The sequence below is a fragment of the Onychomys torridus genome, chromosome 9 (assembly GCF_903995425.1).
Source record: "Onychomys torridus chromosome 9, mOncTor1.1, whole genome shotgun sequence".
Classification (NCBI taxonomy): domain Eukaryota; kingdom Metazoa; phylum Chordata; class Mammalia; order Rodentia; family Cricetidae; genus Onychomys; species Onychomys torridus.
The window spans coordinates 110378029-110405234 of record NC_050451.1 but is presented as its reverse complement, the minus strand read 5'-3'; the positions used below and the strand labels follow the sequence as shown (position 1 = coordinate 110405234).

At 44.9% G+C, this 27206-nt stretch overlaps 1 protein-coding gene and 1 long non-coding RNA gene across 7 annotated transcripts in view; one reads left to right on the top strand and one right to left on the bottom strand.

Annotated features, from left to right (window-relative positions):
- LOC118590904 overlaps window positions 1–27206 on the top strand; it is an 83647-nt gene that overhangs the window by 31379 nt on the left and 25062 nt on the right. The gene's annotated exons all lie outside the window — the stretch shown is intronic.
- The window catches only part of Clybl (citramalyl-CoA lyase), a 242305-nt gene continuing 228043 nt past the window's right edge, over window positions 12945–27206 (bottom strand). For 2 of the 6 annotated variants that reach the window (XM_036198724.1, XM_036198727.1), the window contains one exon: window positions 15467–16521. In XM_036198724.1, the coding sequence (XP_036054617.1) occupies window positions 16417–16521 (105 nt within the window). In that variant the 3' untranslated portion in view covers window positions 15467–16416. Of the gene's footprint in view, window positions 13263–14052; window positions 14373–15466; window positions 16522–25407; window positions 25845–27206 lie in introns of those variants that run through there. The other 4 variants (XM_036198729.1, XM_036198728.1, XM_036198726.1 and 1 more) reach the window with 4 other exon arrangements.

Sequence of the window (27206 nt, the reverse complement as noted above, 5' to 3'; positions counted from 1 at the left end):
GTATGAAGGCGGGGTAAGGTCAAAGTAAGAAAAGCCTAAACTGAACACTGGCTTTCACAGCTAATAGAATTACTGCACAAAGGCGAGGCCTCCTCCAACCTTCAGGTCAGTAACACACAATCTCAACAGACTAAGGGAGTGAAAGTATTTCCTAAAAGAGTATTCTGAAGGTCCCAGCCTCATAAGCTGGGAAAGGAATGAGCAAACTGGGGGCTGGGGGATTGTCTTTTGGCCTAAGGCAAATAACTGTCATCAAAGTTTCCTGCAGCTCTGGGCCTCAGTGAACAGCCAGCCTAGGACCCGGCCCTCTAGTTAAAGTGACCAAGGCACTGAAGAGCCCCTCCCCACCCTGGTCTTAGTGGCCCACAAGTAAGCAAACAAGCCCTGGGGCGGGGGAAGAGGTGGCTAGAGGACAGTGAGAGAACAAGGTTCCCCCCCCCGTGCTATTTACTAAGACACTCCAAGCCTGCTGGGCTCATTCCCACCCAGGACACCCAGCTGAAGAAACCTAAGATACTATGCAAGGCCCAAGTCTACTAAGACCCTCAAGTCAGACAGCTAAGCCTACTCAACAGCACTCAGGGTGATTAGGACTCCCTCAGCAACTGGCTGGCCTCTACTTTTTATCTGAACTGGTAGCTGTCAGTCCCAGCCATTTGGTGGCTTCAGCTGAGACAGGGAAACAGGTATAGAGTGTGTAGTATAAGTATACAAAAGACAAATAAACACATAGAATATTAGTTCTGAAGCATGACCATGCCACCAAAGAAGCCATGCTTTCTTTTCTAGGAAATTTCCACACCAGTATCCCTGAATGTGAGGAATCAGTGAATAACAACACACACAGAGGTTCTGCGCCTTCTCTAATCAACCTGGCCTGTAGAGGTAAATGTGTAAGACATTAAGCTCAGGTCAAATGAGAGGAATTGTCCAACTCCTCTGTGGCCTCAAACTTTATCACTGGAAGGATGAAGTTCAAGTCTTAATGCTTCTAACACAAAAGCTACATTTTATCTTTGTCGGCTCTATGGCTTGATTTGGTTGTTTATCTCTCGTAATCTGCAAAATAAAAGTCGACTGGAGTTTTATTTCATGAGTCTATGATGAGACCCAGAGATAAATATCTGTAAAAGACTACCAGATTTTGGCAAAGGCAGGTGGATCTCTGAGTTTGAGACCAGCCTGGTCTACAGAATGGGTTCCAGGATAGCCAATTTTTAAAAACTGGGTCTTGTGATATTGTCAGGCCAGCCTGCAGCTCCTGGGCTCCACTAATCCTCCTGCCTCGGTGTCCTGCACAGCTGGGACCACAGGCAACTTCCTAGCCCCACTGGACAATTCTCTCTGTTCTCCCAGATATATTATCCATCCTGGCTTTGAACTCATGGTGACTCTTCTGCCTCAGCTTCCTGAGTGCTGGGATTACAGGAGTATGCTATCATGCCTCATCCAACAGACAGTTCTAATATGCAGCCAAGGTCCACCCAGCCCGTCATCAGCACAGATGACCACCTCAGAAGCCCCTGTGTAGCCCGCCTTTCAGTGCTGTGATTTATATAACTGAAAACTTAAGTAATGAGAAATCCACTCTACTAAGATTTAAAAAATTAAAAACTCAGTCTATTGAAAAATCTCTTCTTACAAAATTCAGAGGTCACAGAAGTCCTCAAATCTACTTTATTAGTAGATTTGGACCCAAGTCCCATAAAGTATTTTGGGCAGGTGCTATGAGTCTAAAAAACCACATTTTCCCCACATTTTAATAATCTTAAGTGGGTTTTAATTCTGCCACAAAACACAGATTTACCTTTTGCCTTTGAGAATCAAAGGGCAGTCAAAGCTTTTGATTTCCAGGAGAAATTTTTGGAACTCAAAAGGACCAAATAGAACTTTGTATACTGAAGACAGACAGATAAGAAGCGTCGAGATGGCATGCTTCACAAGCCTGTATCTTCCCGTGATTTCAGCATTGGGAGGGTGAGGTGGGAGGACTAGCATAGCATGGATCTGAGAGTCTGGCCCCAAAGAGCAGGGCTGTCTGTTTCAAAAGCAAGAAACAAACAGACAAAAATCAGTGAGAAGATACTAAATTTTTCTGCTGTTAGTTTGGAATGACAGCACCTTGCATGTGTGTGTGTGTGTGTGTGTGTGTGTGTGTGTGTGAGAGAGAGAGAGAGGGGGGGGGAGGGAGAGAGAGAGAGGTGAGCTTCTAGGTATGGAGGGGACCCTTAACGGGGGTCACATTGCAGAAACTTTAAGGGGCAGGCAGGGCAAGCCAGCATACACCTAACTCCCCAGCAATGTCTGCCTGGAAACCAACTCTTCAAAAATGCTGCTCAGCTTTGGAAGTGGATTTTCTTTTCTTGTGAAGCCTGGTGGCCACTCCTAGAATGGCAGTGTGTCTTGGTGTGTTTGGACGCTGGCTGCTGCAGCAGCAGAGGGTGTGGAGGTAGAAAAAACCTACCATGCAAAAGGCAGGAAACAGAAATACTGTGTTTGGGATCTGGATCAGGAATCCAAATCAAAAGAGCACCATTGCTGACAGAAACATGCATTTCTAAAGATATTTATTTGAAAGTTTGGAAGAAAGCAAAGCTCATGCCCTAGGGCTTCTGGGTGTATGTACAAAATACAATAATTAAATTAAGTCCAGCCGTTAAAATTCCTCATAAAAAGAAAAAGCTGGAGTGCTTCCCAATGGGGAATGCTTGACTTAAAAGAAAGGTTTTACTCCATGGCCTGAAGGTCAGCAAACTGGGGCTCCATGAGAATGTATAAAATTTCTTAAAGCGGGTCTTCCGTCTTTGTTTTGTTAAAAGAAAATAAAAGAGTAAAAAGGGACAAGTTTTGAAAATTCAAAAAAAAAAAAAAAAATGAAGGTGCTGTCCTAAAATCGTCAGGATTTTTATACACACCACACTGGAGGCTATGAAAACATGCTCTTTTTTCTGAGCACTAATCAAACACAGATGCCCTTCAAGAAGGAAGCAGGGGAAGGCCATGGAAGCTTTTGAACACATCTCTTTAGAATACACTCATTTTCAGAGGCACTCCTTGCAAATTCATAACGGATCCACTTGCCAGGTAGTTTTGAACATATTTACCTCTGATATTTCAATATCCTCATAAACACATTTTACATTTGTCTTATATGATACGAAGACTGGGGGCGGTTTCATGAAGCAAAGAAAGGTATTAGGAAAATCTTGCTGGGTTTGGGTCCCATCCTAAAATAGAATGTTTATCACAATTTGAAAATGTCTTTTTTTAGGAGGTAGGTGAGACAAGTTTTCTCTGTGTAGCTCTGGCTCTCCTGGAACTCACTTTGTAGATCAGGTTGACTTTGAACTCACAGAGATCTGCCTGCCTCTGCCTCCCATCCTGGGATTAAAGGTGTAGCCATCACCACCCATCGAAAAGATCAGGTTTTTGTTTTTTTTTATTAAGAGATTTTCTCTTCATTTTACATACCAACCACAGACTCCCCTGTCCTCCCTCCTCCCACCCCAAAATGTCAGTTTTTATCATGATAATTTGTTATGGTTTCTGGTACTGTTCTCCCCAAAAAGGAATAAAGTTAAGATGGAAATCAAATTTCATAAGCTTGATATAAATATCTTTATACCTTAATAAGTTATACATAAATAATATAAATTTTATATGTTATAATTTTATAGAGATGTAGAAGATTTTTATAAAGGTAAGCCTGATCATTTCTAAGCATCTTTCTGGGCCCCCACATGAACTTCACACTATACTCTGCTATAACCCCCACTAAAGCATTACAAAGCCATAACCAATCCGCTGTATCCTGCAAGCCCTAAACAGAGTTGAGTGATGCTGTCTTGAATGAAGACAGCATGATCAGATGTGCCACATTAGGAAGAGCAACGATATTTAATTTGCTGGATAATTAGTTGGTCTCATTGTCATCTCTCCTTTGATTCTCAAAGTACAGCATTAGCTGTCCCCTGCACTCAGGGTCTCTCCAGTAAAATGGGCATAATGCACAGTTGGTGCCAAGTTCACAGTCAATGCAGGATTGTGGAATGTTCTCTAAGCAGCGGGAACTTCAGCTAGAATTACCTCCAAAACATGGGCTCAGAATTGGGGGTGGGGTTGCCTAATTTTGTGCTTTCCTCTCCGGCACTTGGAATTTGTGCCTTTGGAATTATGAAGGTGGGTGGGCCTTAGGGTAAAATTCTAAGGAAGAAGAGCAAGCCAACTGTAAGTACTCAGAGGGGTGAGATGGATTGAAGCCAGAAGACACAAAGAATTTTGAAGGCCTTGGGGGATGAGGTGGCAGGGGTCTGTGAGGCCAGGAGAAGAAAGCACAGCTGCCATCCTTGGGGTCTCGTCCTGAGACTGTCTCCCAGGACTATTTGCCTAGAAGACCAAGACATTGTCTAGCAGTTCAGCTCTGCCCTGGTGGCAAACCCTGCGCAGGCATGGGGTGGGGGAACTGTGTTTGCGGGTGACTGAGTCTCCTGTCTGTTTTCAAACGACAGTTATTTGAACTGAAATAGGTTCAGATGTCTTTCCTGGCATTGGAGGGAAGCTGTGGTAGGGGGAAACTTCCACTTTTGTTTGAATGGTTCCAGGAACATCCTCTGGAGCTGGGTCACCTCCGCAGATTTGTTGAAGAGGTATTTAATGAGGAATTGTGAATCTGAGTTGGGAGTGTGTGGTTGGGTGGAGTGACCTGCAGACTTGTCATGGGTGTGGTTCTTCCTGCAGTACCTTGAGCAAGCCAACAGTCACATGATGCTCATTGTCACTGGTACTGTACTTTTCTATGTGGATGGTGCCCCCTTTCAGCCAGGACTGGTACCGTATGAGGCCCCTAGGGCTTCCCTTTCTATCTGTGAAATCAGGGGCTTGGACAAAATGATGGAATTTGTTTATAGTCAAACATCTCTAGCATTGAGATAAATTCCCACAGCCTATGAACAAGTCTAGGAGGTTGCTAACAGTGCCACGAGGCTCTCCTGGAATGCACACGGACATTGCCAGAGCAATGTATTTTCCTATCAAAACATGTCTTTTCATCTACCAACAGAAACAAAGGAGAAAACCAGGTTCATTAACAGAAATCAAAGCATGGCTACCCACTACACCTATACACCCATTTCTGGGGAGGAAAAGCAGGAGGATCACTGGCATTTTTCTTATAGTATTTTTATTTTATAAATAACTATTTCATATATCAGCCACGGATTCCCTGGTCCTCCCTCCTCTCACCCCCAGCCCTCCCCCCAATCTATCCCCCATCCCCACCTCCTCCAAGGCAAGGTCTCCCCTGGGGAGTCAGCCCAGCCTGGCAGACTCAGCCAAGGCAGGTAACTCACTGGCATTTTAAGACCAGCCTGGTCAACATATCAAGTTTTGAGCCAGTTGGCTATATAGTGAGACCCTGCCCCAAAACAACAACAAAGATTCTAGGATCAATGCCTAGGAAAGGAAGAAGGGTGAAGGATGAGGATGCAGGGCAAGGACCAACCCCACTGAAGTTCTGGAAAATGAATCACACATCAGGATACCCCTGCCCTAACACAGCCCCCACACAGGAAAATGCAAAGCTCCTTGTCTCTTAGCTGCGGTTTTGTGGATGCAGGCCACTCTGAGAATGGCCAGGTCTTGCGCCATACAGCTGGGTGTGGATGCTAGAGGTGCTGGTAGAGGAAAGCCATGTCTCCCCAGCTGATCAAATGGAGGAACCCTCAAAGGGCTACTTTCATGGTGCAATTCTCTGACTGCCATATCTTCATGGCAACACTTGGAACTAGTGTTTTCTCTAAGAAAACTGAGGCTTAGAGAATGTCTAGTCTGAATGTAACCTAACTGATTAGTGAGAAAGCCAGGACCAGAAGTTAAATAATGGGGAGAGAGAGACGCCAGCCCTAGTTTTAACAACAAAGACACTTTTTGTTTTGTTTTGTTTTGTTTTTGTTTTTTCGAGACAGGGTTTCTCTGTGTAGTTATGGTGCCTGTCCTGGATCTCTCTCTGTAGACCAGGATGGCCTCGAACTCACAGAGATCTGCTGAGTGCTGGGATTAAAGGTGAGTGCCACCACCGCCCGGCCAACAAAGACACTTTGATGGAGCTCATACCTGGGGGTGAGAAACAAGGACAGGAAAGCATTCAGAGGGGCATAACAATGTCCAATATGTGTACTGTGTGAGGACATACATACCTAAGTAGACCCTCCAGTAACAATCCAGTCCAATGAACTGGGAGAGGGACAGATCAGTAGGCTGTGAGTGAACTGGAGAGCCCTCACAAACAGGCGTGTCTAGAAAGGTTAGCTGTCTTGAGAATGGTGGAAATGGAGGCTGGAAACTCATGTAGAGAAGTTCATACAGTTAGAGAGGCAGGTGCTATAGCACCCAGTGGGGGTGGGGATGGGGCAGGGCTCTGGAGCCTGGAGGTCACATCAGTCCATTGTCTCAGAAGAGCCTTGGAGAAGCATCACAGGACGCCCATGAAAGCCTCTACAGGAATTCCAGTTCCTGGTAATCCTGTCATGAACTTTAGACTATTAGTACACTTACTCTGTGTGTGTGTGTGTGTGTGTGTGTGTGTGTGTGTGTGTCCGTGTGTCCGTCTGTCCATGGAGGTCTGAATACTACTTTGGGCTCTTGTCTCTCCTTACCGAGTCTTTCTTGTTTCTGCCTCTATACAACGTATTACACGCTAGACACCCCAACCCCTCTGCCTCAGCTGCCCCATTTCTTGTTTGTACCTCCTATGCAGACAAAGGAGTACTGAGATTACAGATAAACCACTGCATCTGTTTTTTTTTCAATAGGTTCCAGGGATCAAACTCCAGTTTTCGGGTTTGCTCTACCAAGCGAGCTGAACCATCTACTCATCCCCCTCTACAGAAAAAACACAAGCCTGGGCTCACATTTACTTTTTTCCCTTCTTCCCTCTGTGGTGCTTAGGAGATAGGAAGCCAGATGCCTAGAGTAGGAGTTCCTCTGAAAACACCACACAGAGACCTCTGAAGCCAGAACCATTCCTTGTCTTTGTGATGTTATTTGTATATCTACATAACAAAGACAATTTAGTTCATTGTTTAAGACAAAGCAAAAAAACTGGGTTAAACCAGTTTTTGGCCTCCTGAAGACCAAACTCCTGCTTGTGGGAAGCAGAATGAAACAAGGACCAGGTCACACACTTGGCCTGCCTTGCATCTCTTTCTTTAAACACTGCTCTTTCTTCCTCTCTTTCTTTCTTTCTTTCTTTCTTTCTTTCTTTCTTTCTTTCTTTCTTTCTTTCTTTCTTTCTTTCTTTCTTCCTTCCTTCCTTCCTTCCTTCCTTCCTTCCTTCCTTCCTCCCTCCCTCCCTCCCTCCCTCCCTCCCTCCTTCCTTCCTTCCTTTCTTCCTTTCGTGTATGTGTGTGTGTGTGTGTGTGTGTGTGTGTGTGTGTGTGTGTGTGAAGACAACTTGCAGGAGTTGGTTCTCTCCTTCCGTCATGTAGGTCTCAGGGATCAAACTCAGGTCCTCGGCTTGGAAGGGTCTTTACCTGCTGAGCCATCTCACCACTTACCTTTTGCCTTCTGGTCACAAGAAGGAGTCTTGTCTATGGTTTTTCATTAGTGTGATGACGCTTTGTTTTCCCTACAGCTCCTCCCACACCTGGGACATGGGAACATGTTGTTGTTGTGGTGGTTTTGGTATACCTACAAGGAATCTACAACAACATAAGCATTGGCTTGGGTGGGGCTGGGGGCTGGGATGTTGGAGTCTTTAATCCCAGCAGCAGCAGGCAGAGTTTGAGGCTACCCTGATCTACAAAGCGACTTCCAGGCCAGTCAGGGCCACAGACAGACCCTGTCTCAACACACCCACTCCCACCACCACTCACCCAGAATTGGCTGAGACCAATGGAGAGTCCACCATGATCACTGAGCCGGTTACTTAAGAGATCATCAATTTTGTCTTTAATTTAGTGTGCTGTGGTTCTGTCTGTTTACTCTTTCAGGTAGCTCTCAAGTAAGAGGTCACATATGAGAAAGTTACCTCACCTTGGCCAATCTCTTGTGTCTGAGCACAGCTTTGCAGTTCCCTGTGCATGGTCTAGGGAGAAAACGGAGGCACCAGGCCAGCAACTAGTGGGTTCCCTAGACAAGCCTGTGGAGCCATGTGCCCACTATGGAAGGGCTGACCTCATTCTCAGACCTCAGGCTGGCTCTGCCTGGATCCCGCACTGCATTCTGCCATAGAGCCTATCCTCCAAGCAAAGAGACACAGAGGAAAAAAAAAAAGTATGGGTTGATAGATTTCCAAACGTTTTAAATTCTTAAATCAAACCACTGTGGCAAACAGTCTGTGTTTTAATACATAGCATTATTTTATGAGTTTGTTCCTTCCTGGACATATAACAGGCTTATTATTTATTTATTTGAGACAAGGTTTCACTACGTATTTGTTTGTTTGTTTATTTCTGTTTATTGAGACAAGGTACTATCTAGCCCTAGCTGACCTGGAACTCGCAGAGATCCATCTGCCTCTGCCTCTGCCTCTTAAGTGCTGGGATTAAAGGCTGAGCCACCACACTCAGCCTAAACAGGCATTTTAACTAAAAGAGAATCCGTCTGTGGTTAGCCCTGTGACTTTTGGACAGCCGTCTGGCATCTAGTGAACTCAACAGGTATTGGCTGAATATGAATTTTGTTGAATGTTCATGAGTGCAGATTCCCCATTAAAAACTTCAGGGGAATATATCTACTCAGCAAAGTTCTGCTTCTTTCTTAGCCTGCGGATTAGAATTTGTGGTGTTCTCTCACAGATGTGCAAAGAAATCCAAAGCTGCTTGCTGCATCCTGGGGAATCTTAGCCAGAAAGCGGTCCCTTTTTCGCCTGATTCAGATCCCTGGGGTAGGAACCAGAGGACCTCAGCTGAATGGTTGAAAAGGCTGAAGACCTGGATCCTCCCAGGTTCTTGGCTCACAAATCAGATCATCTTTAAGAAATGGAACTCAGAACCAGTACACCAGGGCTCATAGGACTTGCCAGGCATTGGAGACTCCCGCAGAATTTGTCAGGAGCCAACTTCGGTGTTGTTGACACACCCAGGCGGCGGGTCCCCAGTACCGGCCGTGGGCCCCACGCAGGTGTCCGGTCTGTGCGCGGGGTGCGCAGGGGCCCAGGAGCCCCGAGAGAGACGTTATTGTTACACTGTAACGAGTCTGATTAACACGCTCCTGACACTTTCTCTTAGTTTCTCCAGCTCCTAGCAACCGCGCACAAAGGCCAGAGATTGTTCCTGGCTCCGCGGGGACACGGGGCAGCCTTTGATCTTGTACCATTACAGCCTGGCTGCGTGACAGGCTCGCGGGGTCCGGGAGGCCTGAAGTCCTGGCCACTGGGCCACTGGAATCCCCACACTGCGGCCTGGGCCTGTTCCCGACCGCCACTGCCTCCCTCCTCCCAGTACTGCTACACTACACTCGTAACTCATCGCGAAGGGAAGGGCAGCAGCCTCCGAATGGTGTCCGGAGCCTGCTGGTCTCTGCTCCAGGGCAATGCCTTGCCCTTCCCTTAGGAAGCAGCGAAAGGAAAAACAAAGGGGAAAAAATTATATATATATATATATATATATATATATATATATATATATATATATATATATATATTAAGGGAAGGACACAGTTACATAATCTCCCAAAACGTAATAACCCGCTTAGATGAAACTGAGTGGATCGCCACAAACTCTGCGCACCCGGAGGAGTTCGGTGCCTTTGCAGCGCTTGCTTTGTGTCACTGGCAATTCTTATGGATTTTGAAGGAGATGTGCTGTCAAATAATTACTGGAATCTAAACAAACCGTCTCCACTAACGACAAAAGTCATCACGACAGAAGCACGAAAAGCTGCCGTGTCCCACTGCGTAAGTTTTACAGGCACTAAGCTGGGTATCCGAAAGTAATTTCCTTTCCAGTTCGGTCGCTTTCTTAGCCATCCCTCCCCTGGCCTCAGTTTAAAACAGAGAGTGCAAAGAAAGAGTTAGGCTTTAGCATTTCAATGTTAGGGTCAGGTAATTACTTCCCCTAAATTGCAAAGTGAAGGCCTTGCAGGGGGCGCCTCCCGGGGGGGGGGGGGGGCTTGTTCCCAAATCCTGCATTTACAGACCGGTCCCGTGACCTCCGCCAGTATTAATATTCACAAGTTCCCGTCGAAAAATCTTATGACCGGTTTTATTTCTTCAATTGCTTTTCTAGCACTAGAGGGTAAAAATAAAAATAAAAACCCAGAGGATTCAGATTGCAAAACAAATGCAAGCTCTAAAAGCAGAATGTCCTGGGGGGGGGGGGGGAGAAAAGAAGGAAGAGGGGTGGAGAGCCGGTATTCTTTTCTGTCTCTGTGACAACTTAGAAAATTCCACAGTCTCTAAAGAAAGTCAGTTTCCCTAACTCCCACAAAACTATTGAGTGCAAAGGTGTTCCAGGCGATAATGACTTCTATTTTAGAGAGCGGAACACCGCACGGTTGGTTCTATTTACCCAGCAAAATATGCCAGGCAATTGGAGACTTTTAAAATCCAAACTACAGGCGGTGAAGTCTTCATCCCCGGGACACTATTTCCCGGCTTGTCTTGAGAGCAGTGGAAGTCAGCGCTCAGACAGCTGAAAGCAAGGCTCGAGAAACTCCGTGACTTGCAGTCCCAGCCGGTGCCTCATCCGGCCGGAATTCCCCTCAACCTATCAATAAAACATGACTGTACAGATACAACCCTCTATACATTAAAATGAGTTTGTCACAGATTGTCATTAAGACCTCAGTAAAACAATGAAGACATTATTAGGTCCCCCCCCCTCGGGCAAGGTATTAAAGGAATAAAGCAATCTACACCACACGGGTCCTATTGAGATTAATGAAAAAATTATGCAAAAAAAAAATCGCAATTTCATTTTCCCGTGACGAGGCTTTGAGTCGATCCAGTCAGTCTTGCTTCGCACCTGATGATTTATTAAACTAATCTATGGCGATCAACTGCTGATGTTCTCAACTCAATCTTGTCCTGGCTCATTTTCTAAGTAATTGTTTCTCATTAGTTCTGATAATGTTTTAATAGTGTTATCCATAATTTAGCCCCCTAGAATTAATAACAAGGGGGGTGATATGGCAAAGTGGCTGCCATGAGCTACACAAAAATATAAACAGGTATTTTTTTTTAATTAATCTGATAAGCAGCCAAGTCCCCTTCCTGATTTCCCTTCTCAGCAAAGAGAACGAAGGCCTCATCTCCCCTGTCTGTATCCCTACAGCAGGGTTTGGACAGGCTCACTCAGTCCTTGACAACTTTCTCTTTGCCCTGCTCTGTCACCTACACATGGTACTAGGAATGTGGGTGGAAAAATTGGGGTACCTGCCTTCTAGCTTCTCTGTGCTTTAGAATTCTGTCTCTTAGGGAATGAGGTCCCATAGGACTCTGGTGGTCACTGACCTCTCTTCTGGGGCCCTTGTTAGGGTGTCTGCTCAGAGAACTGGCAATTGGCCCACATCTTTGTCTCCTGTGGGCCCCAGTCTTGTGATCCTACCATAAATGGGGATCTCTTGGTTATGAAGATGATCAACCTCATGTCTGAGAAGACTTAGCTAATGAGGTGGTTTTGAGCTGGGTACAGTGGTGCACATCTGTAATGTCAGTACTTAGGAAGAGGATGAAGGAGAACTCCATGAGTTTGATGATAGCCTGGGATACATATCAAGATTCTGCTTCACAATCAAAACCAGAACCAAACAGGGTGCTTTTATATGAACAAGGACTCAGAGATAGTCCAACATGGTAGGGACCCAGGAGTCCATGGCCCTGCTGCTGTAGAGTGGGTGGACTCACTAGGCCCAGCTCTGGGTATCACTTTGAAGGTTGCTTTTCTTGAGGACTCCATGGCTTCTGCCATACGCAGGAGGCAGGGTGGGGGTGGGGCTTCCTCAGAGGGAGGCCCTGGCTTGAGGAGCTTCAACCTGGGGGTGGGGGCTGCCGCATTGCTAGGACAGAGGCCAGAGCATGTACCCCTGATTATTTTTACAGCCAAAGGCTTATCTGACTTATCAACACTGCTTCACAGCTTCACACACACACACACACACACACACACACCCCTCTGGCTTGTGAGCAGCCTTCCTAAGTCTTTTTTTTTCTTCTTTTATGTATGTATGTATGTATGTATGTATGTATGTTTACAGTTTTCTGTCTGCATGTGTCCCTGCAGGCCAGAAGAGGGCACCAGATCTCATTATAGATGGTTGTAAACCACTATGCGGTTGCTGGGAATTGAACTCAGGACCTCTGGAAGAACAGCCAGTGCTCTTACCCACTGAGCCACCTCTCCAGCCCCTAACTCTTTGTTTTAAGTGGAGACCAGTGTGGACTCCTATGGTTTTCACTTACTCTGTGTACACTTGGCTTCATGATTCCAGATGCAACATGGGGACTAGGGGTGCTCCTCATCCAGAAATGCAGTCCAATGCCCCTGTGCGCTGTCCTGAAGCACCGTCCGCTGGAGGACAGCTCCTCCTTCCCACTCCTACTAGCCTCTCCAGAAACTAGGGTGGCAAAGGGTGGTCCAAATGAAGAATGATAACTCCTTAATGAGGGGCTTCATGGGGAAGGGGAAACTCAGGGTCCAAAGCAGGTAGCCTCAGCCCGGCAGCCTCATCTCTGTTTAAGAGCTAGCCCCTCAGGCTTCCTGCTTGTTTCTCCAGCTCTATCAGTTCTGGGTCTGGTTGAGCCACATGCCAGTCAGAGTGTGGTCTTCCCCTCCTACCCTGCACTGGGGTTCATGGTGTGGTGGTAACAGTGGTTTCTGGCCTGGCATTGGTGAGATGATATGGCATCCACCTCCTAGGGCTTTCTGTAGGAACTGAAAGGATCAGGGTGAAAAGTAGGTGCCTGGATGGGGCACACACCAGAGGCCATGAAGGCAGTACACCAAAGGGCCTAGGAGGAGAAAAATTAAACTGGAAAACAACTGTTTTCTATTTACAGATTTAAATAAACAGAACAGCCTTCCCCTGCAGAGTGTGTCTAAGAGGAGCAGCCACGCTGCTGAATAGGTCATGAAAAGGTTGGTGTGGAGTTTTAAACTTCCCATTCTGCTAATTTCTTAAAGAACAGTGGTCCAGAGTCTCCATACAAAAGCTCATGATTTAATGAGGAAGAGAAACAAAATCTCCGCTTGTTGGTGTTTCAAACTTCTTTGGCGTCCTCTGGCACGCACAAGCTGATCCTCTGAGCTTCAATACCCTTTCGCCTTCAATATAAGAGTACATGCTGAATAGAGAACAATGGCTGGTTGTTATGTTTGTTTACCCTTCCTACAAGCTGGGTTAACCTCTTCAAAACAGCTTTACTAAGCCCGTTAACCACACCACCCATATGACCCACAGCCTCATCTCTAATGTGATGCAAATCTTGCAGGGGGCCATATGTACCAGCCCCGTGGCTTTGTGTCCTCTAGACATACAAGTTTATGGCTGAGGGAGTCCTATCATGGTCCTACATTTACAGGGGAAATGGCCTCAATGGTGAACAGTTAAGCAGGAAGATAAAGGGGGAAATGAACGGTCTTGTTTTCCCTGCATTGATTTTTTTTTTTAATTGCCAGTAACTGTTGACCTCAAGTATTAGCCCAAGATGAGAGCTTTCAGGGTCACCATATAGATGGAGCATTTGGGGGACAGTGGCTCCCCCAGGAATCAGTTTTGAAAGTTGATTTTTTTTAGAAGCTGTCTTTTATAAGCCAATATAATACCTAACGTTTTCAATGTCATCTTCATTGTTTGATCTGATTATTCACAAAAGTGCTGAAACCTTGATTTTGATATTATTCTTTAAAAACTTAGCCTTAAAATTAGCTGTAGTGTCCTTTATATAAATGAATAATATTGAAAATATTTCCTAAGCAAAGAAGAAAGGGGAGAGTATATAGAGACCAGAATACCTGTTTCATTGAGGACTTTACTTCTCCCATCTCTCCTCCCCATGAAACAAATAAACCCATATTTTATAACACATTAATAGACAACAGTAAAACCATGAGCTTAGATTCTAAAGGAAGAAAGTTTATTTTTAGAATAACTGGTCAGTAAGACACAAGGGGAGGGTGGGAGTCGTGACTAACACGAACTGTAGATGAAACAAGGTCCCGATCTGGCATGCTAGCAAGCTGCCCTGGGTACTGTGGGTTGTCTTTAAGAAACCCACTGTATCCATTCAGCCCGCCTGAGGAGGCCTTCATTTAACAGATCATTTTTCCTTGATGGCTGTGGCAAGCGTAACAATGTTGTGGGCCTGCTTCAGTAATGGCATGTCGATCATACTTCCTCGGAAAGTAAAGGCTCCCTGGAAAACAGAACACAAACTTCCTGAAAGAATGCTTGAAAATGACAGGCCTCTCTTCTTGCGTACACTCTCGTACCACGAGAACATTTAGATCCCACCTGAGGTATGCTGACTTTCCTGCCCAACTTTTGAGAAAAACCATAGCAAATTGCAGGGGAAAGATTTTTTTTATCCTCCTACAGAGGCAGGGAAGGGAATAAAAATCCCTCAGCATTTTAATGAAGAGGAAAAGAACACATCAGACACAAAACATGGCCAACTGTTCATTTCACTCTTAAAAAATGTCAAAGGGAAACAACCGTGGAAGACAAATTTAATACTTCTTTATTTCATTATGAAATATTGGGTGGGACTCTGAAGCAGTGATACGCTCTGGGGAATGACTGTTGTTTATAACATGTGCATTATCAGCTTAATAAATGCTTCCTTCTTGCCACACACAGTGAAGGTGTTAGTTACTCCAAGGTGACAAGAAAATGTGAAGTCGACTATAGTGAACAAAAAGAGATTATGCCGCTGGACATGCAAGTCAATGAAAGCAGTCACTCTTCGCCTGTTGACCAGACTGGGAGATGTAGCTGCCCCCAACCCCTGTGGACCCCGTCTTGCAGATTCTTTACTTCTCAAACCTTCTGCAAATACCCACTCAGCATGGCATGTGACAGGAGCCCTGTTCTAGGTTAGGACACTCAGGCCTACAGTAGTGATCTTCCAAAGTTACGTGACTGGGAAGGGTTAGAGTCACAGGTAACACCAAGTCTACCAACTTCCAGCCTGCATGGAATCTAAAGAAGGGAAATTCAACTGACAAAAGGCAGCACACCCAGACCCCATAGTGTCACCTAAGTGTCTGTGTTCTGCTGGCTTTGAGTTTTGTTCTTGTTTCTCTCTAACGATTCAAGGCAATCCTCCTGCTTTCAGTCTTTCAAGTGCTAGGATTACAGGCGCGAGTTACCATGCCCAGTTTCATGTACTTTCTTCATGGTTGTTTTTGAGACAGGGTCTCATTATGTAGCCCCAGCCTGGAACTTGCTATGTAGACAAGGGTGGCTCTGAACTCATAGAACTCTGCCTGTCTCTGCCTCCTGAGTGCTGAGATTAAAGGTATGTGCTACTATGCTGTTTTTTCAATAGGTTTTTAAAAATTATTTATCTTTAAAGTGCTAGAGATGAGGCTTGGACCCTTCTAGACAATGGCTCTACCTCTGAGCCACATCAGTCCAATCTAATCACTTCTTTCACTTTCTTTTCACTTGTCAAGGATGTGCCCAGAGAGACAGCAGGAGCTCCCAGAGATCTGGAAGTGGGTGGAGCCACCCTAACCCTTGACGGTTCATTCATATATAGCACAGCCCATTTCCTATTTCATAAGCCAAAGTACAGCTTGTCAATAATCAGCATTGCCCTTGCTGCTCCTGCACAGGACTTCTGGGATGGGCATACTGGGAGCTACTATGAGGGTTATGAGATAGGCACAAAGAGTGTGCTTGTAGGATGGAAGTAAACAACAAAACATGGCTGAGAATCTTGGGTGATAGCTTCAGATTTTATCTTTCAACAGAGAGAAATTAAAAAGCCTACATAACCAGAATTTTTTTTTTCCAGAAATGCCTGACCCTCTTAGCCTTAGAATGATGAATCTGACTCTTAGGCACACCTGTGTGACCTAAAATCCTGTATTTGGGTCACTTTTCTGATCCTCTCTCTTTTACCATTTATACCCTTCAATTGGCCTTTGGCCCATTCCATATAGCCTAGAGCTAATTTGGGTCATCTAGGACCATGATGAATTTTATGAATCTGGTTGGGGAGGTTCCCCAGGTTAACATTCCATGGAGATTGGGGTGTGGGTCCCATGCTGTTTTACAAGGCAATAGTCTAGTTTTCCTATTGGAGTAAATGAGGATACACAAGGGCCTCTTCATTACTGCCCACAGTGGATTATGGCCCCTGTAAAACAGTGCATCTGTCCTTCCAAGGTTTAACTAACAGGCTGGAGAGAGAAAGTTGGTGTAGGCGCACATGAAACAAAACAGACAGACAAAAGAATGGTGAGCCATGAATCAAAAGTGATCGATCCCTTTGCATTTAGACCATGGCTCCTGAAACTGTATTGTCTTCTCCAAGCACACCAGAGATGAGAAATACTTCCAGCTGCTTTTGAAGACCTGGAGAGAGAAAGAACATTTTTTTCCCCTGTAAAGGCAGATCTGGCTTGATTTCCTTTATTATAGTAGAAAACAAGATGTAGTATCCTTGTTCTCTTTCCTTAACTCTGACTCCGGTGTTCAGAACTGGAGGATCTGGCAAGAATTCCACATGCCTTCGTACTCAATTCGTAATATTCCTGTTATTGTTGTTGTTGTTAATGTATGGATTTATCTGAGCAATGTAGACAGTCTGGTGGTCAGGACTTGTTTTAAAAAAATGTGACTAGTCACAAAGCTACTTGGATTTGGGGGACAGTCTGAAGATGATGGAGGAGTTTGTTTCACTGGCTGATGCTTTTTTTGAAAATTGGCATCCCATCTCAAAAAACACAAGGAACATCTATCAGCCTGAAGATTCAGGTTATAATTTTGTTTTAAGAGCCTTTAAGGAGCTAGAGATGGCTCAACGGTGAAGAGCATCGACTGTCCTTGTTGAGGACAGAGTTTGATTCTTAGCACCCACATGGTGGTTCACAATGTCTGTAACTCTAGTTCAAGGGAATCCAACAACTTCTGGTCTCTGCAGGTACTGCATGCATACAATGCACACACATACATGGAGGCAAACATTCTTATATAAAAGTAAATAAATCTTTTAAAAATGCATTTAAACAATACTGTGCTTGTTACCAAATACTTTAAGAACCATGCTGACAAAATAATAACAGCTATAATTTTTGAACAGTTACTAATCCTAGAACTGCTGCTAGAGCTGTACATATGTTGTTTCATGAATACTGCTCACAAGAATTAGGAGTAGATGCTATCATTCACCCCATGGGAAATCTGTTTTGGAGGCTGAGAAAGAGGCTCAATGCTTGTTTCATAAGCAGAGGATCTGAGAGCAATCTCCAAGACTCAGGGAAAAGGTCAACATAGTTGCAAGGACCTGTAATCCCAGTGATGTGGAGGCAGAGACAGGAGGATCCCTGGGGCAGACTGGCCAGCCAGTGGAGCTGAAATGGTTCACCACTCCAGGATCAGCAAGAGATCCAGTCTCACAAACTGAGGTAGCCAGCAATAGAAGACACCTGCCAGTGACCTCTGGCCTTCATGGGCAGCAGCACAAACACACAAAAGCCTTTTTCTGTTTCATTTTGGTAGAAAACATGCACTAGGAAAATGACCATCTGTACTCATTTTACAGACACAGAGTAGTAGCATTACTGACACCCACAGTGCTGTGCAAGAGAGCTCCAGATCTATCTTGCAAAACCAAAACTGTACCCAACAAGCAACTCCCCTCTGCCCCATCCCTGCTGCCCTGCTTCCCCGACACCACCATTCCAAATCTCTGTTCCCATGGCTTTTATCCATTCTCATCCTACATCAAGCTGGTGCAAGTCCACACTGTAGCTTATTAGGAGAGTGGGAACAAAATATACTTGTTTCTAAAGATATTTATTTAGATATTTATTTTGAATTACATATATGTGTGTACATCTGTGTGTGCATTTGTGCACAGGAGTACAGGAACTCAGCAGACAGTGTTGGAGCCATTTGGTTGTGAGCTGCCTGATGTGGGTGCTGGGAACCAGAACTCTTACACACTCTTAACCAGTGAGCCACTTCTCTAGCCTCAAAACATGTTTACCTGATTCAAATCCTGTGTGTTCTTAAAAGCTATTGGATTGAAAAATGTGCTAAGCATGTTTTGTGATTAGCTGAATTAGACTCTCACACAACTAACAGGTCTGACTGAGCTGTGTTATTTGTGTTGGAGGGGGTGTGTTAAATTGCAGTTTCCAAGCTCAGCCCTACAGAGTTAGATGCAGAAAGCCTGGAGTTTCGCCAAGAATTGTGTCATGATTTCAATGCACAGTTGAGTTTGTGACCTTGTGTTTTTGCTGAAGTAACCAAGTTCTAAGTCCAAGCTTACAAAGTATAAGACCACTTGAGCCCCTGTGACCTCTTACAGAGTCTCCTTGAGGTGCTTAGTAACAGCTCTTTTTAGGCTAGTCATTAGTCCCTGACCATCTATCCACTGTAGATAGAGCAGCCTGTGCTAGGCCCTGGAGTACTGCTTAGGACAAGAGGGCGAAGACTCCACCCTACCCTCTAAAGAGCTTCCAGTCTCAGCAGCAGAGAAGAAAAGCAGCAAATGCCTCAGGACAGAGTGAGCAGAGATCTGTGGATCTGTAGTGACATTTCCAGTCAGCACCTTCCTCCCCAGGTTGCACACCTCCATAGATACGAGGCTGTGCACTCCGAATACATCATACCCACCATTGCAGCTGCCCGAGGGCTCCAGCTCTGCAGGCTTTCATTCTACAGTGACCAGCTGTGCCATTGTCATTGGAGACCCCTGGTCAGTGGCTTACGGCATATAGGTCTGTGATTCAGAACCCAGAAGTGGGGGCTAACATCATGGTAGAGTTCCTATCAATCCATATGGGGGAGATTTTGTGACACTAAAGTCATTCCTGGTGATGAAAGGCACTAAGGGAGAGGCTCTGGGTTTTATCCCCAGCACCACAAACCAACGATGGTTCAGAGTGGCCCTGATGTTACATGAACCTCCTCCTTCCCGGAAGCTTTTCAGGAGAATGCAGACCCTGTTTTCTGGGAAAGTGGTGAGGTGGGAAGAGAAGTCACATCTATGGGAAATGGTCAGTTTCTGGCACTCAGCACCTGCAGTTTTTTGTATGTTTTTCTTTTCTAGAGCACTAACAGCTAGGTGCTGACACTACTACTAACCCCCCCCCCTTCTTCTACATCAGGGTGGAAGCCTCAGGCACTGGAGGCAAGTCCTCTGACTTTGAGCTACATACCCTGCTCAAAAGAATGCTATCCCCCCAGTTCACTCTGCTTTCAGATAGGCCATTGGGCATTCCGTGTGCCCTGGCACATGCAGGTGGGGGTGTTGCCATGACTCTCCTTAGCATTTGCTTCTTAAGGTGACACCTACTCCAACATGGTGCTGGGCCTTTTCCTTAGACAACTGTTTCCAGGGAATTCCTAATATATTTCTTTAAAAATAGTTTTATGTTTGTGTGTTTATGTGTGTGTATATGTATATGTGCACATACATGGTGGTCAAAGGGTGACTCTGTGGGTCCCAGGGTCAGGACCAAAAATAAGGATATCAGCCTTGGGACCAGGTTCCTTGACCCACAGGGTCCATGTTGCTGGCCCCTATTTATTGCCAGTGTTGGCCATGCCTGGGTCTGATCAGGTCAACCTTGGGAGTCTTCCTAATGTGTTCTCCACCTAAGTTTTTGAAATAGGGTCTTCATTCAACCTGGAGTTTGCTGATTCAGCTAGAATGACTGTCAGCAAGCCCCAGGGACCCCTATATCCTCAGATCCAGGATTACAGGGTTACCACTATATGCTTTCACTAAGCGGATGCTGGGGCTCTAAATTTGGGACCTCATGCTTGCACAGCAGGAACTTGACTGACTCAACACTCATTCCTCTCTTTCCTGTCTCTCAGTCTGTCCCACTGGCAAAATTAATTCTTGGACAATTTGGTGGTGATGTTCATTTTACAAGGGGAGTTTGGGTGCTGTGGCTGTTTGGCTGGCAGAGATCTAAGAGAGCTGTGGGGTCTCACCACTACATGTGGGATGGGCTTGTTCCCCTGCTTAGTCCCTCCCGTGACTACCTTGGGACTCACTGAACCAAGCATCACTTCCCTAGTTGGACTCTAAGACCTGGCCCAGCACTCCCCCACAGCCCTGCTCTGCCTGCTCCATTCTCTTTCCAAGACCCTTGCTTATACCTAAAAACTCCTCCTGATGCTTCAACACATTTAAAGCTGTCCCAGCGGAGCTCTTCAGCCTCCTTGATCATCCCCTGATCTTTTCTACAGGGATGCTGTGATGGATCTTGTCTACTCTCTTTTGTCACTGCTGGCTTCTGGCTGTCTTTTTCACTATGTTGGGAGACCCTTAAGGTTGTGGCCAGTTATCCAGTACCCAGGACCTCCCAAACCATGCATCTAGAAGATGCTCCCTAAAGACTGACCCAACAAAGAGGACAGCACTGAAGGAGGCTGAAGGTTAGGGTTCAATGACAGATACTGGCCTAGCATGTGACTGTCATAACCCTGAAGAATGGGGGAGGAGAAAGGGGGAGAAGAGAAAAAAGGAGGGGGGGGGCAGAGGAGCTAGATGAGGAGGAACAACAGGGGTTTAATGGAGTTCTATTGGTTGTGGCTGGGCCTTGACTGGGCCTGCAGTTGTTTGAACACAATTTTGTTACTGTACATGATTGCTGGGTCCATAGATACTCTAACACATGCAGTAAGGGTCCACACCAATTGGTCTCAGGGACCTGGAATCCTGCCTCCCACCCTGTCAAATTGTGTGGGATCCTGGTTCACTTCTGGTCCTTTACTATTTGAGGTATTTAGAGCCAATGACATGCTTGTTAAAATTAGACGGGAGATTTGCTACAGCAGGGAATACAGCAGATGTGTCCAAGACCTCATGAAGCCTTCACTTAATGCAGGAAAAGGCATTAAATGATCATCTATAAGAACAATAAAACACAAACAGTATGTCCAGCAATAGAAAAGCAGGTACGATGTGGAAGCACATTCAGCAGGGAACTTGGTAAAAATCTGGTGGTTCTTTGGCAAGTACACTCAAGAAGAGACATGAAGATTGAGTAATAATTAAGAGGAGAAGGCAGGCAGGAAAAGAGTAACCAGGGCAGAGGGGTAGTCAGTTCCACAGTGGAACCCAGAGCTGGGTTACTATGGGACAATAGACGATGGAGTTAGACACTATCTGCAAGTGTCTTCTTGTAACCTTGATCATTCCCAGGTCTGATAAAATTTACTGGCTAGCTGACCAATACCCAAGTCTCCAGCAGAACATAAAGGCTCACCTCAAAACTGTAATGTGGGGCTGGAGAGATGGCTCAGTGGTTAAGAGTACCGACTGCTCTTCCAGAGGTCCTGAGTTCAATTCCCGGCAACCACATGGTGGCTCACAACCATCTGTAATGAGATCTGGTGCCCTCTTCTGGCTTGCAGGCATACATGCAGACAGAACATTGTATAATCAATCAATCAATCAATCTTTAAAAAAAAAAAAAACTGTAATGTGGAGTTGAGGTGAGGTTAACCAGTGTCAATGACTTAACCACTCAAGGGAAATCAAGTATGTCACATCTGTGATACTTAAGGGTCAAGGAAATCAGAGAGAAGGCACCATCAAAATGGGGGCAGTTCAAGCAGGAGAGAGCTTGGAGAAATAGGTGGGTTTTTAATTTTTGTTTGTTTCTGTTTTGTTTTGAGACAGGGTTTCTCTGTGTAGCCCTGGCTGTGCTGGAACTCACTCTGTAGACCAGGCTGGCCTCAAACTCAGAAATCTGCCTGTCTCTGCCTCTGCCTCTGTGATGAGACTAAAGGGGTGCACCACCAACCCTGGCTTGTTAAAGTCAAGTTTAGAAGGTCAGGTTGTCAGATAGATGTGTGGAGGGATTTTGGGAAATGGTAGAATATATATACAGAAGTAGGTATGAGGTCAGAATCCTGTTGTGCAGGAGTCTCATGTCTCTGGTCATTAGAGACTCCTTAGGTAAGGCAAATGAAAGGTCCCAAGGATCACAGATCAGTGGGGCAGTCCTGTAATCTCAGTCCTTTGAATAGTAGAATACAAGGCCTTTCTGTTGATCTGCCTATGGCTGAAGTCTTCTTTAGGGTCTGAGGAAAGGGGCCAAATGTCTAAACTAAAGTGGTCAGGTCATGGTTTCTCTGTGTAGCCCTGGCTATCCTGGAACTCACTCTGTAGACCAGGCTGGCCTTGAACTCACAGAGATCTGCCTGCCTCTGCCTCCTGAGTGCTGGAATTGAAGTGGTGTGTCACCAGACCAGGTTGATTGTACTTTCATACTTTTACAAACTATTTTCTGTATTTGAGACAAAGTCTTGCTCTGTACACCAGGTTGGCCTGGAGTGCACTATATAGCCCCAGGCTGGCCTCAGACTCAGGGCAAACCTCTATTCCAACTCCCTCAGCACTGTTTTCAAAGTAATTTCTCATTTGTGGTGTGATAAAGGCATCAAGTTTTTATTTTAATTTTAAATTTTACTTATTATTGCGAGTGCATGCATTCGTGTGCGTGTGCGCACATGCGTGTGTCTGTGTCTCTGTGTGTGTACACATACAGAACTCGCACGGAGGTCAGAGACAACTTTCTGTAGGTGCTTCCTTCCACCACAGGTTCTGGGTGTCACTCAAGCCATAGGCTTCCATAGCAAGTACTTTTTTCTGCTGACCCTCATTTCAGCTTTAGAGATGCAAAACAAAACCTAGGATTGAGAAACGTATGAAAATGAGGAAAGAATAGAGCTAGAATCCAAGGCTCTCTCCAAATCCCAAACTCTTGCCCCTGGTCTGTGAACCCCAAAATATGTCTGAGAACTGTAACCCCTATGTGAAGTGATCAGGAAAAGCTGAAGATTTAATATACATTTATTTTACATACTATATATTTAAATTTTTAATTTTAAAGAATAGTTTATCTGTAATGTCATTTCAGAGATATTATTACTTAAGATGAAGCTGAAAATAATAAAAATCATGGCAGGCAGAAGCTACGTCAAAATGCTACATCAACAACTGAATTGGGAAAAACTGAACGGCACTCTGCCTGAATTGTGAGCTTTTCACTCAGAGATCTGTAAGTACCGCCGCAGAAAAAACAAAATGCAACTATATAATATGTGAGTGGCATTTTAAGTCTATAAAAGAACTGTAACAGTTCACCAAAAGGAATGAAAAGGAGGGTGGCTACTTGATGCCTATGTACTCCTTTGTTTTATGTATATTTTAAAACCATTATGTAGTGGTGGCGGCGGCGGCATCGCCTTTGATCCCAGCACTCAGGAGGCAGAGGCAGGCGGATCTCTGAGTTGGAGGCCAGCCTGGTCTACAGAGTGAGTTCCAGGACAGCTAAAGCTACACAGAGAAATGCTGTCCAGAAAAAAACAAAAATAAATAAATAAATAAATGGAAATCGTCGTCATGAAAATTCTTAAAGGGTATTTACCGAAGGACTGGGAAATAAGAGAGCATGGCCTTTTCCTTAAAAAAGTATTTATTTACTATTTTTATTTTATGTGCATTGGTGTTTTGCCTGCATGTCTCCAGCACCCAGTTTTGTTTTGTTTTAAATTTAAACATTTCAGGTTGTAATGATAATTTGCTGGATATTTTAATAGTATTTTTAATGTTAATATAGCAAGCATTTATTCCTATTGCCAGGCAACTTTTAGAAGCTAGCTAAGTATCTCAAGGTGAAATGGGGAAAGCCCAGCGGAGGAGCTCCAGCACAGCACTCTGTACCACAGAGCACACTGCACTGACCTGCTGCTCACACCATGGTTGGAATTTACAGAGGTGACATTCCACTCAGCCTTTGATAGGCAAGCCATTTGCAGAATACTGTATACATAATAAGGAAATAAATCTTTAAAAAAAAATGATCATAAGAGTATAACAGATCTGAAGGGAGTGGGCTGTGCACCTGACTGGAAATGCAGGAGAACATGGGTGGTGGGAACCTGCTGAGCACCTTGGGAAGCCAAATCCAGAGAGGATGTAAAAGTCGGCTCCCACAGTTTTCCAAGTTAAAGCCAGGGGAAGCCCTCCTAGCCTCTCCCTTCCTTCCCTACACCTTCTCTATAGCTCCACAGTTTTCAGAACGTACAGCACAGAGCCATTGATGTGGAACAGAACACAGGCTTTTGTGTGGTCTCTATGCAGCTCTAGTCAGGCCTGGCCTGAGAGGGTGCTGGGCATGTGCACCCCAGAGCCCCTCTAGGGGCTACCCCCCAAGCAGAGTGAGAACATGATTCATTGCAGTAATCTTTAGCCTGCTGCTGTCACTCACAGGGAAAAGGTCTTCTGGTTTCTTTGGTTCCCCCTTTAAGGTCACTTTTGGAGGTTTGGGGCATTTCTGCACTTGAATTCACAGGTGTCTCATCTTGATGCACGATCCCCCACAAACGCAATGCCATGCCAGACTCCATTCTTCAGCTCCAAACCTTGCCAATAAGTTTGTGAAGATTAAGGAAGCATACGATGGCCATTCAGGCTGTCAGTGAGACCTGTCAGCAGTGTCACCACTGCCTGAGTCACCTCTGTAGTGAGAGGCCTACCACCGCCAAGACACAGGACCTCTACTCTGATTGCTATGGCACCATCAGGGTCACAGTTACCATGATTATGGCTATCACATAACTACCTGTGTTGCTACTGAAAGTGTTAGCCAAAGATTCTTTTGCAAAAACATTTTTCAAATTTAGTTGGAGGGGCATGGGAGTGCCATAGTGCACATGGGGCGGTCAGAGTACAGTTTTTAGAAGTCAGTTCTCTCCTTCAACTACATGTGTCCAAGGAATTGAACTCAGCTTGTCGATTGGAGGCAAGTGCCTTTACCCATTGAGCAGTCTGTCTCCCTGGTCTGGTCAAAGGCACTAACTATATTTGTCATCAAAAGCTCCCATAAGGAGGAGAGAACATCTGATCTGTAGCTGGGTTGGGTTTCAGAATGGCTGTAATGGTTTGAGAGACATCTGCTTTGTTAATAAGGGTAGACAAAGATGCACGTTGGACTCCCTCCCCTCTAAACCCCACAGGTTTCAAACATAGCTGTCTCTTTAAGAAACTACATTCAGGGGCTGGAGAGAGGCTCAGGGGTTGAGAGCAGGGTTTGGCTGCTCTTCCAGAGGTCCTGGGTTCAATTCCCGGCACCCACATGGCAGCTCACAACTGTCTGTAACTGTAGTACCATGGGATCCAATGCACTCTTCTGGTATGCAGACACACAGACACAGACAAATCATCCATACACATAAAATAAATAAATAAATCTTAAAAAAAGAAAAGAAACTAGATTCGGGAGTGCTCGATATTTGACAGAGCATCAGCTGGAAGACAAACAGATTTACAAGAGTTCAGAAAGCTAGAGAAAATGCTCACCAAATGGCCAGCATCAGAACAATGACAAATGGCCAAAATGGAGTAAATTCCAAGAATATGGAAGGGGTGGACAGAGGCTGAATGAGTGGGACAGTTTTGTAAAGAACAATCATGAAATTACCTAGTTCTCACTCTATGTAGAAAATGAAGAAAATCTACATGTCATCCTTGGCAAGGTCAACTCCAGACTTCACAGAAAGGTTTAGGAAATCAGAGAAGTAACAATTCTGGAAGTGGCTTTGGAAGGCATGTGGTTGGAAAGGTTGAAGCAAATAAGCAGGAAAGCTGAGGTGAACATGATCCGAGGCTCTAGGGGCACTGGAAAACCTCTGTAATCAGGACTCTGGGGGTGGAGGCAGGAGGACAGAATTCAGAGTCATCCTTAGCTAATTATTGAGTAATCAGCCAATCAACCAAACAATACTTCATGTCAAACATAAGCCATGATTGATGATGGAAATCCCAGACAGTAAATACCATGTTACCCCAATGTATAGCTAAGATCAATAATGCTAAGCTCCAAGGCTTATTCTTTTTAGGAAATCAGATGTAAATGGGTTAACACAAACTAAAAAGTAATTTGTTATTGGAACACTAACACTTTTTTTTTTAAGTACAACAGATGGGGATGTAGTCTTTTAACTTTTCTAGAGGACTGCAAGAAGTCCATACCGTGGACTGCTAACAGCAGGGCACACACACCAGTGACAGGTCATTTTAGTCTGAAGCCATCCTGCTCTTCACAGTGAGTTCTGGGTCAGACAAGAATATACAGAAAAGCCCTGTCTCAAAAGAAAAACAAAACCCCAGCAGTTTATTTTCAGCACAGTTAAAAATTTGTAAGATTTTGGCTCAATAGTGTTTTCTAAGCGTGTTTTAAGTGCCCAGTTCTGTCTAGCATGCTGCAATGGCGGCAGCAGAGAGAAATTTTGCTCACTACTCTAGGATGGTAGTGAGACAGTTCCATGTTTTTTTTCCATCAAGTCCTACTAAAGTGGAAAAAATAGAGAATTCTAGAAATGCTTGACATATTTTTAATAAAGTAAAATGTCATTTGCTGGCTTTTAATGTAAACAAGAATGTCAAAATTCCACCATAAAACACCAAAAACCAGGGCGAGAGAGATGCTATGTCAGCTAAGACCTCTTAAGTGTTCTTGCAGAGGACCTCCAGCATCCATACCAGGCAGCTCCCAAGTACCCATAACTTCAGCTCCAGGGTACCTGACACCTCTAACCTCTGCAGGCACCCCCACCCCCACCACCATACACATAATGAAAAATAAAGCCGGGCGGTAGTGGTGCATGCCTTTAATCCCAGCACTTGGGAGGCAGAGCCAGGCGGATCTCTGTGGATTCGAGGCCAGCCTGGAAACTATACAGAGAAACCCTGTTTTGAAAAACCAAAAAAGAAAGAAAGAAAAAAAAAAAGAAAGCTTAAAAGCACTAACAATTTAAAGGATTTCTCAGACTTCTGTAGTCAGTTAAAGCAGAGGAGATGATGGGGGGGGTGCAGATAGGGGACATGAAATAAGATGGAAAACAAAGGAGGAAGCCAGGGAAAGGCAATCACGGTGCACAGACATGTCTACAGACAGAGAGCCTAAGAGAGAGAAAGGAGCAAACTGGTCCTTTCCTGGCACTGTATCCTTGCTGGGAGTGTACCATTTGAGTGACAAAACTCAGCTTTGGGCCACATGAAGCTT